At 42.1% G+C, this 14,640-nt stretch overlaps 1 protein-coding gene across 7 annotated transcripts in view; it reads right to left on the reverse strand.

Annotated features, from left to right (window-relative positions):
* Nucleotides 1-14,640, reverse strand: part of CIT (citron rho-interacting serine/threonine kinase) — a 166,940-nt gene that overhangs the window by 116,455 nt on the left and 35,845 nt on the right. For all 7 annotated transcript variants that reach the window (XM_059408549.1, XM_059408554.1, XM_059408553.1 and 4 more), the window contains exons 8-9: nucleotides 10,926-11,129; nucleotides 9,360-9,513 (exon numbers count right to left, since the gene is read on the reverse strand). In XM_059408549.1, the coding sequence (XP_059264532.1) occupies nucleotides 9,360-9,513; nucleotides 10,926-11,129 (358 nt within the window). The remainder of the gene's footprint in view (nucleotides 1-9,359; nucleotides 9,514-10,925; nucleotides 11,130-14,640) is intronic.

The raw sequence follows: 14,640 nt of genomic DNA on the forward strand, positions 1-14,640 counted from the left end.
TTCTTTACTGGGATACCCTCTTCAACCAGATTCCTACACTTATTTATTTTTATCCTTTTGATATTGCAATTATCTCTAAAATAAGCCATCTCAATTTATCTTGGAATAAAATGAAATACTGCATATTTTTAACATCTCTGGATGTAGCTGCTAAATGCAGACTAGAGCAGGGAAATCCCATAATCCTAATTTATAAGCATTTAGCTCTTCATAGGCTGTTTTCTCCTATCAATAACTTACTTTCTAAAAACAGAACAATCCCCCAAGAGATACATATATATACTCGCCTGTATAGCCCTGTAAGCCTGTGAGAACTACTGACTACATGTCTTCATTATTCCTTGTTTATGTTGGAGCAGAGGGGTGCCCACATGCTCCTGGGCTAGTAAGTTGAATTCCTGCCATCACTACTACAGCATCCCCCCCATCTTCCTCTCTCTCAGGCTGATCCCCCCACAGCCCAGCTCCCCTTCCTCACTGCCTTCTGCCCCTCAAGTCACTAGGTGGTTATCCAACAGAGAGATACATATCAGGGCCAACAAAGATGAGCAGAGAAGCACATCTACCAACCTCCAGGAACAAGCATAGAAAACAAAGCATGGACAGACACCTGCTTGAATGAGAGAAACCCCAAACAAGCAGACCTGAAAAAGGTCCAAACAAGCCAACACACACACACACACACACACACACACACACTTCACAAGCCATTGAGATAATGCTATTGTAAAAGCAGACTGCTAAAATAAATGAATGAAATAATTCAAGTTAAAACCATAAGGGGTTTTCGTTTGCAAAGAAGAGAACACTGCTCACTAGAAATCAAGGCCAGAGTGGCCAATTCAAAGGATAAATATGTTAGGGCATAAAAAGATTTCTTCATTTATATCAATAATGCAGGAAAATCAGCTGACCATAAAAACTCCTGATTTCTTGGGAGGCAGTGTAACTATGTTGTGAAGAATACAGGCCTTACTGGTGTCTATGTTGGTATAGAATATTCTGGAAAATTATATAACTGACAATAGTGGATCACTTTAGGGAGAAGCCCTGGGCATAGGGTGAGAAAGAGACAATTTTCACTGTTTAACCTCCTGTGTCATTTGGCTTTTTTTTTTTTTTTTTTTTTACCATGGACTGTACTAACTTTTCAAATAAATAAAAGCAAAGAGAAGTTGGATTTAGAGAGACCTGAATTTGACTTCTGCCACTGCCAAGTATTGGCTCCGAGACCTTTGCCAAGAGGCTTCATCTCCTTAGGCCTCAATATCCCCACCTGTACCATGAGACTAATGATAGCACCCAACTCACAGAGCTGCAGTGAGTAAATGGGACAATAATACACATAAAGGACTTTGCAGAACCCTTGGCACATAGTAGGTGCTCAATAAAATGCATGGCAATATAATACAAGCCTAAAAAGTTAATGAAGAAAACTGAATCCATCCTTAACTGAAACCAAATATGGGACACAACAGTAAGCTGGGGGTTGGGGGCAGCGCTGGGGTTTGGAAGACATATCGATGCCTTCTTAGAACCATCTATTTGCTATCAGCAGATGAAGATCCAGTTAAGCCACCATCTTGAAAGACAGAAAGGTTGTAAAGCCCATCTGAGAAAAAAAAGCTTTCAATTCCTCAAAAGCAGAGCCTCAAATCCAGCATTTCCGAGCAGTTCCATCTACCGATAGAAGTCCTCAGCCAAAAAGCAGTCTCCCCTTATCCTGGGGCCAGAGAACAAAATGAGGAGGAAGGACCCTACAGAGATGAGCAGGAAAGTCTAAGTCTGACAGAATGAATTTTCACCTCTTCCAGAGCTTTGCAAATGCTAATATGCCCAGGAATCTTATTTCTGGGGATCTTATTAAAGTACAGCTTCTGACTCAGCAGGTCTGGGGGGGGCCGAGTCTCTGCATCTCTAACAAGCTCCCAGGTGATGTCGAGGATGCCGATGCTGCTGGTCCGCCACCCGCACTCTGCACAACAAAGTCCTCCTGATCCCAAACTATGGTTCCATTGCTCGTTAGCAACAGCAATCTCAAGTGATTCTAATGACTGCAATATTCTCTCTCCCGATAACAACCAGGCCGATTCTTCTAAATCAGTGGTTCTCCAACGGGGGTGGAGATGGCCCCCAACAGAAACGGGCAATGGCCAGAGACATATTTGGTTGCCAAGTTGCACAGGGGAAGGCGCTGCTGGCACCTATGATAAAGGCCAGGGGGCTGCTAATATCCTACAATTCACACACCAGCTCACACCATGAGGAATGATCTGGTCCCACACGCCTTCAGTGCGGAGATGGGGAAAATATGAAGCGAGATCTATCAATTCACCCCAAGACTATATAAACCCCAGGTTTGGAAGTGCATCTTCAATCCAACATTGTTCTTTCATAGGCTAGTTCAGAGGCCCGGGGAGGGGAACAGATTGGCGGGAAGAACTGGATGCTGTATATGGGGAAGGGGTCACCAGGTCATAGTCCATATTTTGCTTAAAATTAAGCCCGTGTGGGGGCATGTGGGTGGCTCAGCTGGTTAAGCGTCTAACTCTCGATTTCAGCTCACGTCACAATCTTAAAGTCGTGAGACTGAGTCCTATGACAGGCTCCACGCTCAGAAGGGAGTCTGCTCGAGATTTTCTCTCCCTCTCATCTGCCCCTCCCCCAAATCATGCGCCCATACTCTTTCTCTCTCAAATAAATAAATCTTAAAAAAAAAAAAAATCAAGCATATGTGGTTCAGTAAGCCAGTGAGTGACCTACTAAGCATTCACCTTTCTATGGTTTTGAGCAATTTAAAAGGAACACAGTTCTAGGTAATAAGAGGACCCAAAGTTTAGACCGTAAGTTCCCTGAGGGCAGGGCTATATCAGAATATGTCCATCAACAGAGCCACAGCTAATCTAGCACAATGAGGAGGAAGGGAGATACTCAGACATCGTGAGGAGCTCTATGGATTCAAAAATTAGTGCAACTCCTTATGTGCTAAACAGACACAGAGATTAAACTACTCGCTCACGTGACATGGCTTATTCAATGTTGTCACCACAGACGTTATTACTAACAATGATCTATGCTAAGGCAGGCATGGTTTTGTAGAAAGAGCATGGGCTCTAGAGTCACACAGACCTCAACCCAAATCCAGGTTCTGACTCCTGTATTATGTGACCTGAGATAAGTGAACAGAGTGCAGTGCCCATATCTATAAAATGGGTATAATAGACAAACCATAAGTGACTCTTAATCTCACAAAACAAACTGAGGGTTGCTGGGGGGAGGGGGGTTGGGAGAGGGGGGGTGGGGTTATGGACATTGGGGAGGGTATGTGCTTTGGTGAGTGCTGTGAAGTGTGTAAACCTGGCGATTCACAGATCTGTACCCCTGGGGATAAAAATACATTATATGTTTATAAAAAATAAAAAATTTTAAAAAAAATGGGTATAATAATCCTGACCTCTGATGGAATTGTTTTGAAGTAATACAGTGGGCTGTATTTAAACACCTAGTGGTTAGCGCACTACAGGGGATACTTAACCAATATCTCCTACCATATTAGGGACCAGAGTAGAAACCCAATAAGTCACATACTGCTTTCTTCTGCACACCACAATATGTAAGTAGCTCACCTGACTCTAGGGAACCACAAAATCCTCTCCCTTTCATCCCCCAGCTTAAGCAACCACAGGACTGAGCACCTGTAGTTTCATGAGGTCATTCGGAGCCTGGTAATGCGCAGTGATCATCGATGACAAAAAGGAGACTTAGCAGGGCAACACTGCAGTGTTCGTCAGCAAGGGAGCATCCCCAGGTCACTCGCTACCAGTGGAAATGAAATGTACTCTCTGCTAACAAACGCTAAGGACCTGAAAACTCACAGTAATTTCACAAGAACTGTGTCTTTCTGAGAACAGTGAAAGGAAAGCAAATCAGGAAAAGCAGCCTGTGTCCTAAGTAAGAGACAATGCGAGGGCTCTAGAACATTCGCCACAGACTATCCAAGATACTTCCACAATTCACACTCGCGTGTCACTTTGTTCACTCTTGGGACATGGCGGTCTTGAATGAAAGGGACAGGCATGCTGGTTCTGTTGACATCACTATGCCTGTGCAGGGAAGATACTTTAACAGATGTGACTAGAAAAGCACACCAGGCAGCAAAATTTCCCCACTGACAGGAGCAGGTGTGTGATGCCAGGAGGTGGGAGCATAACCACAAAAGCATGAATGAAAGAGGCGCTCCAATTGGCCTCAGCTCTCCAGAAATTCAGAAAATCAGGCCGGGGACAAGCAGACTCTTGCACAATATCGGAAACACCACTGGGACTGCAGAGCCCAGGGCAGCCAGGATGCTTAAGAAGCCTCCTGTTGGAACCTGGAAAGCAGCCTTGAAATAATGATAATAATAAGCAGCTGAAAACGCAAGCTGACATCTGATCGTGTGAAACTGGGAACGAACAGCAGGGTAATGGGTGCCTGGTGACCTTTGTGGAGCAATAACTCATCACAAAGCTTTTGACTTGCTGGGAGACTAAGCATTCCGGAACTGGGTCAGGTTCCCGGTTCGCGTGGTGTTGCCCAGAGCAACCCTAAGAGGCTGGATCCAGGAGGACGCAGATGTTCTGTCTGACCTCAGTGTCAAAGCCAAGGCATGTCCTAGTTCCCCCTCAGCAGCCACTCCCAATTCTGTCATTCAGAAATTTGCCCAGACCCTTCTTAAGCTGCATTTATGTATCTTGCCAGGACCACCTCTTGAGATAATGAGTTTTAGAAGATTATTACCTGCTGTGTTAAGCAGTACTTCCTTTCATTGGTTACAACAAGAAAAAAGAGAATTAGGGGTGAGGCAACAGAGAGGCTAATGTTGCTTTCACCAAGGGACAATCTTGTGTGTGGAAAGTGGAAATATTTAATATGTTGGAGCCATAAGGCATTGGAGCAGCAACCATAAACTCAGGAAATCCAGTGGCTGCAAGTGTTTTGGTTGATAAAAACCACTCAACGTGCATTTATGGAAAATACGACTGGACAAAAGCATAATTTCTGTTAGAGTTATATAGTTAGAAAGTCGCATAAACAGCATGGGGTCCAGCAATGTTTTCAATCACACAACCCTGAGTTGATTACAAATATGCAGGGATTGGGAGGTTGGTGAAAAACTGGGAAATCTGCTAGGAGGAAACTCAATGTGTACTGTGGCCCTCTGCATAGTCAGGGATGCCAACAGAACCTTCGGGAAAAGGCGTTACTAGTCTTCAGTGGACATGATGATCCTACCCACTGCCTGAGCTACTCAGCCAGGCATAGTTCCATAATTGCAAACACTCTCACTGCAATATGGCACCTTGGACTGATTCCGGGAATGGAACAGAGACATGAATGGGGAAACTGGTGAAATTGTAATAAAGTCTCAAGTTTAATTAATAGTAATGTGCAAATATTAATCTTAGTTTTGACAAATGTGGCATAGTTATGTAAGATGTTATAATATTAGGGCAAACTGGGAGCAGGGTATGTGGGAACTCTGTACTATCTTTGCAACTTCTCTATAAATCTATTATTATTCCAAAGTAAAAACTTTATCAAAATTAAAAGACATTTTTTAAAGCAAACATATTTCATAACAGTTTGGAGCCTCTGTACTGGGTGTTGGAAGTCCCTAAAAATCACTAAGATTTTTAAGAATCAAGATTTAAGGCAAAAGACATGAAAAGACAGTTTCAGAAGAAGACATACAGATGGCCAACAGGTGTCTGAAAAGGTACTGAACATCGCTCATCATCAGAGAAACGCAAGTCAAAACCACCACTCCACCACTTTTTGGCTAGTATCCAAAAGACAAGAGAAGGGCACCTCCGTGGCTCAGTTGGTTGAGTGAGCATTAGACTCGATCTCAGCTCAGGTCTTAATCTCAAAGTCATAGGTTTGGGCCCCGCACTGGGCATCATGCCCAGCATGGAGACTATTGGGGGGGGGGGGGAGCCAGAGACAAGTGTTGGCAAGGATGTGGAGAAAAGGAAATCCTTGTACACTGTTGGTAGGAATGTTAATTGTTACAACCAGTATGGAAAACAGTATGGAGGTTGCTCAAAAACTAAAAATAGAAATACCACTCAATCCAGCGATCCCTCTTCTGGTTGTACAGCCAAGGAAAATGAGATCAGTACCTCGAAGAGGTATCTGTGCTCTCATGTTCACGGCAGCATTATTCACAACAACCAAGATAGGGATACAATCCAAATGCCCATCAATGGATGAATGGACAAAGACGTTGTGGTACACACACACACAAAGGTAATAAGAAGGAAATCCTGCCATTTCCAACAACATGGATGAACCTGGAGGACATTACGCTAAGGGAAATAATATAGGCACAGAAAGAGAAAAAATTGCATGATCTCACTTTCTGTGAAATCTGAGTTAGTGGGCACCTGGGTGGCTCAGATGGTTAAGCTACTGCCTTCAGCTCAGGTCATGGTCCTGGAGTCCCAGGATCAAGTCCCACGTTGGGCTCCCTGCTCAGCAGGGACTCTGCTTCTCCCTCTGACCTCTTCCCTCTCACGTTCTCTCTCATTCTCTTTCTCTCTCAAATAAATAAAATTAAAAAAAAAAAAAAAAAAGAACGAAAGAAAGAAATCTAAGAGTTAAATGCATGGAAGTAGAGAGCGGCATGGCTACCAGAGAGATGCAGGGCGTGGGGTTGGAAAATGGGGAGGTAGTGGTCAAAGGGTACAAAGTGGGAGTTATGTAGGATGAATAAGTAAATATAAAACACAACATGATGACTATGATTAATTACACTGTATTGAATACTAATAACACCGTATTGAATACGGGCAATTTGCTAAAGAGAGTAGATTACAGGTGCTCTCAACACAGAAAAGGAAAAAATGGTAACTATGTGAGGAGATGGATATGATCATTAGTTTGACTACAGTAATCATTTCACTATGTATATGTACCTCTAATCATCATATTGTGCATCTTAAATATATATAATTTTTGCTTTTTTTTTTTTTAAGTTTTTTTAAGTTTTTTTTTTTTTATCTTGAAAGAGAGAGAGCAAGAACACACACACAAGGACAAGTCAGGGAGAGGGCCAGAGGGAGAAGCAGACTCCCCGCTAAGCAGGGAGCCTGATTCAGGACTCTACCCCAGGACCCTGAGATCATGACCTGAGCTGAAGGCAAACGCTTAACTGACTGAGCCACCCAGGCACCTTACAATTTTACTTTAAAAAAATAACTTTCAAGAAAAAAACAAAACTCAGGCTTCAGGTGGATGAGAATTCCCTGACATTAAAAGGAGCAGGGGGGGAGGGGGGAGAACAACATATGCACATGTATTAAAAAGAAGGAAAAATTGGGTACCTAGCTGGCTCAGTCAGTGGAGTGTGCAATTCTTGGTTCTTGGTCTCCAGGTTGTGAGTTCAAAAAAGTCCTGTACTAGGTGTCAAGATGGCTTAAAAAAAACTAAAAAAAAAGAATAAGGAAAAACTAAGTGGGTATGTGTTAGGACATGGAAAATTTAAGTAGCTAGCCACCGGAGGCAGGGTGAGTCAAATATGGGGGCAGCAAGTGTGAAGATGACCGAAACTCTGGTGACCCATTACGAAATCATAGCATCCCAAAGAAAACCAGGACCTTCTAAAAGATGGGCCTTATTTTGTTTGTTTAAATGTTTAAAGATTTTATGTATTTTATTTTAGAGAGAGATAGCAGGGGAGGAAGAGAGAGAGAGGGAGAGAAAAACCCAAGTAGATCCCACAATGAGCACAGAGCCCAATGTGGAGCTCAATTTCATGACCCTGAGATCAGACCTGAGCTGAGACCTTGAGTCAGACACTTAACCAACTGCACCAGCCGGGCACCCCTAAAAGATGGGCCTTGTGATGAACAGCATGGCCACAATCTACACTCACATGTATCCTCTATGGGCACAATGTAATTTACAGAACAGGAGTTACAGTTGTAAGTCCAATAAGCTAGAGCCTAAAAAACAGCCTGGAAGAAAAAGACTAGGACAAAACCAGAATTCTGACACCATACCAAAACAACCATACCAAAACAACATCAAGGTATACCAAGATTCAAAATAAAGTTACTCAGGTAATTCATCACCACTCATTGGCTCACTTGAATGAGGTTGTTAAGATAAAATCGACAAGTGCACACATAGAAAAATTAACTGTTCATTCAAGGAAACTACAGAGATACAAAGGCAAGGCAAGAAAAGACTGAGTATGTGAATAGCATCTATAGGAAACTGTATCAAATCTTTCTAAAAGCAAAAAAAAGAAGATAGCCCTGAAAATATACTGTTATTAAAAGTCCCAAACCTTGGAGATTTGGGGGTTGATGCCTGAAGTTTAGAAAAAGTAAGCAATGTCCCTTCCAGGTGAAGAAAAAAAAAAATGCTAAGAAATATTTACAAAAAGGTAGACTATTTAAATATTTGGGCAGGTTAGAGAAACCATCACAATGGCTTTCAACTGAACAACATTGGATCATAACCCAACTCGTATATATATGACAACATGGCTCCGGCTAGAAGCCTGAAGCTGACGCCTTAGAAATGGATTTCACTTCCCACCTCCCCTCACTCACACAGACTAAGTGCTTTCCTACTGGCTCTCCTCTGCGCTAATCACTGGGTTGCACTCAATCAACAACACGTCCAAAAATAAAAGAGTCTTAACCACAACAACAAAATCACCAATTTGTTAAAAACAAAACAACCCAAAAAACCAAGCATTTTGGATTTTGTTGATAATAAATCAGATCTCCATTTTTAATGAATTCCAATTGTACTAACTGACCCCAGAGTGACATATGTATGAAAGAATGACTCTACTGTGCACCTACGGTGTCGATTTTACAAGCTTGTGAGCAAAGACAAACATTCTAGAGGAGAACGAACGAACCCACAGAGACATTTCTAGTTTCTGTGCAGGCTTGGCCATTTGCAGAGCAAGCTGGCACTTTGCCTCATTTGAGTCTTTTTTCCTCATCTGTGAAGGATATACCTAGGTCTGCTTTTCCTCTGAGAAGAAACTCTGTCAAAGCAAGAGACAACCCCTGAACCCCCATCAATCCTTACCTCTAATTTACTGAGGGATGATGTTCGGAAGGCCACATAAGCCCAGAGTTTGACAAATGACCCTGTTCTGTGCAAACAATTTTAAAGAAGAATTACCACTTACCGACAGCTCCGCCATTAGCCTTTTTTACCCCCTGTGGATAATTAAGGCCCTTATTTATATAATTTACACCACCTTCTGTGGGCCAGAATAATTTCCGATCATTCTTAAGTGTTTACACTGAATTTCAGCCCCAGAACTGAAGGACTGCGGCTCTACTTACAGTTACGGATGTTATCCCAGTCAATTTTAGAGAAGAAAGGGTGGCAGCAAAGGCCTTCAAACTTCAGTCTCTCTTTCTGGCCACACAGCAAACTCTGAATCAGATCAAGTAATTCACTGCTAACTTTGGGGTCATCGGGAAACTTCAAAAACCGCTATTGCAAAAAATAAAATAAAATAAGCATTTCCTTAGCCGATTCAGCTTCTCATGTTCTAAAGTTAAAATAGTTCTCATATATGCAAGTTTCTCTCTTTTTTTTTTTTTCTTTTTTAAAGAAGGAAGTTTTGTGCCCTTTTAACTTTGGACCAAAGGCATGTTCCCAAAATAAATGGCCTGTTCACATCAATAGACCTCGTTCCTTTACAAGGGTTCAATATCCTTCATGATTTGACCCTGCTCCTCTCTGTCTCTTGTAGCTGTACTCCCCATCTCGCTCTTTGCTGTCCAACAATGATGAGCTATTTAAAGCTGCCTGAACAAATCATGCTGTTCTCTCTGCCTAGAACACCCTCCCCATCCCGCACCCTCTTCCACCAGATCACTGCCCCCCCCATTCCCTCTGTAATCTACTTCTGCACAAACACAGTGCACTGTGATTTCTGTGTGATAACAGGGAGAGAGGACAGACAGAGCCTTCTCCTTGCTCATCACTGGAAACCCAGGACCTAACCGGGCCTAGCGTAATTCACTCATTACTGAACGAGCAGACTGAAATGAAGGAGATAAATTGGACCCAAGAATCATCTAAGGGAAAACTTCCACTCCAGAGGAGACTCAAGAATAACAAGTAATATATGTATGTATTAAGCATATGAAATATGTATTATACATATGAAAATATGTATTAAGCTTTCCAGAAAGAGGAGATTGAGTTAGAAAACCTTGTGAGGTCTCTCTTTTCTCCTTTCAGTTGAAACTAAAACATACATATTTATCATATCCTTAAGAAATGGATTTAACATACTGGAACGTACAGTTATTAGAAAATGGTTTTTATGCTACTTTATATATAATCCTGTAATTCTAATTCCTAGCCCCATTTGATTTTACCACCGTAGCTGACAGCTAAGAGTACTGAGAAAGAGCACAGCAGACTATCCAAGGAAAGGCCTCGAAGCTAGACTGCCTGCTACTCTAGGCAAATTACTTAAACATTTTGGGCTTTGGTCTCCTCATCTGTAAAGGCAAAGAATATCTACCTCTCACATTGTTTAAGGATTATCCAAGTTAATGAGCTATATTTCAAATCCAAGACTCAGTTATTCCCTTAATAGCACTGAAATCAAAATGCATTTTATAATCAATGAAATATGATAGATTAATTAGCAAGAGTTTTTCTTTTTTAACGGTACCTAAAAGAATGGCGTAGGCTTACAATGACTGGCACCTGGGAGTCAATGAAACACAATTTCTAAAGCGTTTAGAGCAGCTTTTAACACTAAGTGCTTTATAAGCACTTGCTATTGTTATTATCCAGCATTGCTGATTTATATTACAAAAGTTCACTCAGACATTTTTAAATGACAGCTCTCCGTATTACCTTGGAATCTATGAATGGCTCTTTACCTGGAAATTCATGATGTTATTGAAGGTTCTGGCTGAGGTCCCCTCAGTGAACGGGGACCTTCCATAAACCATCTCGTAGGCGATCACACCCACCGACCACCAGTCACAGTCGAGACTGTAGGTGCCTTTCCCATCCCCATTCAGCACAGTCAACACTTCAGGGGCCATGTAATCTGGAGTCCCAATTGGGAGCTTGGCATTCACCTGGAAACCCATAAATAAAATGAACACAGCAAACTTTCAATTATTCTCAAATAGACTGCCAAACAGCCACATTTCAGGCTGCAGGCTGATTTGCCACTGATTACTATTCTCCCAGGCACTTAAACCTTCTGTCAAGTGGCATGCCATCAGGAAATGCAAACGATTTACTAATTAAATTTAAAAAAAAAGAAGAACATGATATAATCCAAAGGCAAAAGGGCAAGAGTTGTTGATGATATACACCCTTTGGTTACACAAATAAGAGTCCGGTATATAACTAGGACAGAAGATGTCTTTCCTGATACACGCTACCCAGAGCTTCTCTTATGAAATCAGCAAAATGATAATAAATCCTAAAGATTAATCTATAAGATCTAGCCGTTATTGAAAACCTGGCAGCTAGCTGGGGCAAAACAATATTTGCAAACTCGTTGTATCTCAAGCTTAAATATCTGAAATCAACAATCCTACTTCGAGCCACCCACAGGAAAAGAGATGATAAATATCTTCCACCAGAAGTCCAATGTTAATGAGTTCATTTTCCTCACCCCCAGCTCCTGGTCCTATGGTTCCCTTCCCAAAGCTCAGAAATCCAGAGCCCTCCAATCCAATGGCACTCAGAGCACCTGACCTTGGCAAAGAAAGGCTAGGACAATGTAGTAGGTCTTTTCCTAAAGCTAAATATAACCCATTTGAAGAACTGTCCTTTCTTCTAAGAATTTGTCCTTCTGTTTTAGTGTTTATATGTCCTTTGTTTCTCAAAATGATGTTGATGAAAGGTTTTCTACCCACCCCCCCCCGCCCCTTTCTAGACAACAGTCAGCCAGCAACCCTTTCAGCTTTGAAAATTGTTTTGAAGTCTTATTGACCCATGAAATGTAAAGGCTAAGAATCACCTGACTTCTTCCCCATCAAACAGAAAGGGCCTGATGTTAGTCGTATCTGTGTTAACCAATAATCCTACAGTTGTCCAATAATCCTGCCTTTTGAAAGGCTTCTCTCACATGAGCAGTTACATGGGCACAAAAGAACCTTCTCCCCATTAAATGATGTTGAGCGCCCCTGAGAGATGTTACAGATTTTATAGGTATGGCCACACATCTTCAAGGCTGGGTTTTATATCTCTTCCCTAGGGTTGGACACTCAAGCTCTTCCAGCCTATAACTTTAATCTTGTCCATCCCTCTGCCCCAATGACCCACGGTTGTAGGAAACAGACTCATTCTTCCTACTCTTTCTCTTTTCACCCCTTCTCTCAAGCCCACCATAGGCTTTTCCAAACCCTAAATCTGGACAGCAGTGTGATACTGGTATTCTTGACACCAGTCATCCATTGCTTTGGGCAACAGAATTTCCACTGAGGGGTCCCTGGCCGGTTCAGTGAAGCATGCAACTCTTGATCTCAGGGGTTGTGAGTTCGAACCCCATAGTGGGTATAGAAATTACTTTAAAAATAAAATTAAATCTTTAAAAAAATTTTTTTTCACTGCCAAGTACACACTGGGAAAACCTAGATGGTCACACTGCACAAGAAAGCCACAAGCCAGTGCTGATAGACAAAAATGGGGAGAAAAAAGACAATATCTGGTCTATGGGCAGCTTAAGCAGGAGAAACTGAAAGCAGCTTAAGCCATGAGAAAGCCTTGATGCTGGGGAGCCCACACTAAAACTTCTTTTAATATGTGTTTAAATGTTAATGAGCTCAGTACGGGATTAGGATTAAACTACAGGGCTTTGGTAAAAACCCTCAATACTGACAATAATTTTTTTTAATATGAAAACAAGAGAAGAAAAACTAATGTCACCATTAAGTGCTTACCCTCTATGCCTAATTACCTTGCAGAACTGTTACTATGCAATCCTCAAATACACATCTTGGCACTTGTTGGGTTTTATTTTATCATCACATTGGATTGAGAATACTCCATTCTCCCTGTTTGCTGTGCACAGAGTCGAAAGGAACTCGACTGGGCTGTGTTTATCAGCATGACCCAGCATGGGGTGTAAGTCATCAATGCCTCATTTTCAAACTCATGATGAGACTTACCCAAGAGAGTCAGGTTAACTCCCTAATTCCTGTGAGGCATGTGATTATACACATTTATGTTTAGCTACTTTGTAATTTTCTAAATTTTAAGGGAAAATATCCCTAGCTTCCATCATGCACATCTCCTGCATAAAGTACATTAGGTGCTTAATAGCAATTTACAAAGGTTTTTTTTTTTTAAGATTATATTTATTTATTTGACAGAGAGAGAGATCACAAGTAGACAGAGAGAAAGCGGGAAGCAGGCTCCCCGCTGAGCAGAGAGCTGGATGCAGGGCTTGATCCCAGGACCTTGAGATCATGACCTGAGCCAAAGGCAGAGGCTTAACCCACTGAGCCACCTCAGAGCCCCTACAAAGGTTTTTAATGACAATTTAATGACTGCTAAATTTCCATTGTTTATTGACCTCCATGCACCTTCAACCAACTGAACACTTAATGTCACACATCCTAACAAGGATTTTGCAAGATGCTTTTGCTCTCCTCTGGTGGCAATTCACAGCCAGTGTGTCTGGGTAAGATATTAAACACGGAGCCATGCACAGGGTACCATCTGACAACTTTTACTAAACTTTAGTTAATTTTCACTGTATCCACAGGGAGGAAAATACACCAGTTCAGCAGGAGGCAATAAGAAAATGACTAGGAGGGGTACCTGGGTGGCTCAGTGGTTTAGGCTTCTGCCTTTGGCTGGGGTCATGATCTCGGGGTCGTGGGATAGAGCCCCGTGTCGGGCTCTCTGCTCAGCAGGGAGCCTTATTCCCCTACCTCCTCTGTCTGCCTCTCTGCCTGCTTGTGATCTCTGTCTGTCAGATAAAATAAAATTTTAAAAAAGAAAAGAAAAGAAAATGACTAGGAGACAGAAGATGAAGTCCTATTTCAGGAGACAGAGAGGTTAAGAAAAGAAACAAAAAAGGATTAACGGATTCTTTCACAAGCAGATGAGAAGAAAGTAAGAAATCTACTGTCTGTTTCCTCCTAATCCTCTTCCCATAAAATGCTTAAACATGAAACTATTTCAACCTAACTTTCCCCATGTGGCTACGCAGGGCAGAAACATCCACCTGCAGAAGCAGGGCGTGGAATGGAGAGTTGGGGAGGGGAATGGTATCTCATGATGTTGTTCCTCTTGAGGGTAAAGGATTAAATCTTCTCACTTCTAGTAAATGTCAAAAAAGGCTATCTCCTATGGATTTTCAACTGCCCAAGGAGGCTGATTAACACTTAACATGCTATATGGCTCTTTCTTTTTCTTTTAAGATTTTTATTTATTTACTTGACAGAGATCACTAGTAGGCAGAGAAGCAGGCAGAGGGTGGTGGCAAGGGGTGGGGAAGCAGGCTCCCTGCTGAGCAGAAAACCCGATATAGGGCTCGATCCCAGGACCCCGGGATCATGACCTGAGCTAAAGGAAGAGGCTTTAACCCACTGAGCCACCCAGGCGCCCCCCCCCTTTTTTCAATTA

The sequence above is a fragment of the Mustela nigripes genome, chromosome 8 (genome assembly GCF_022355385.1).
Source record: "Mustela nigripes isolate SB6536 chromosome 8, MUSNIG.SB6536, whole genome shotgun sequence".
Taxonomy (NCBI): Eukaryota; Metazoa; Chordata; class Mammalia; order Carnivora; family Mustelidae; genus Mustela; species Mustela nigripes.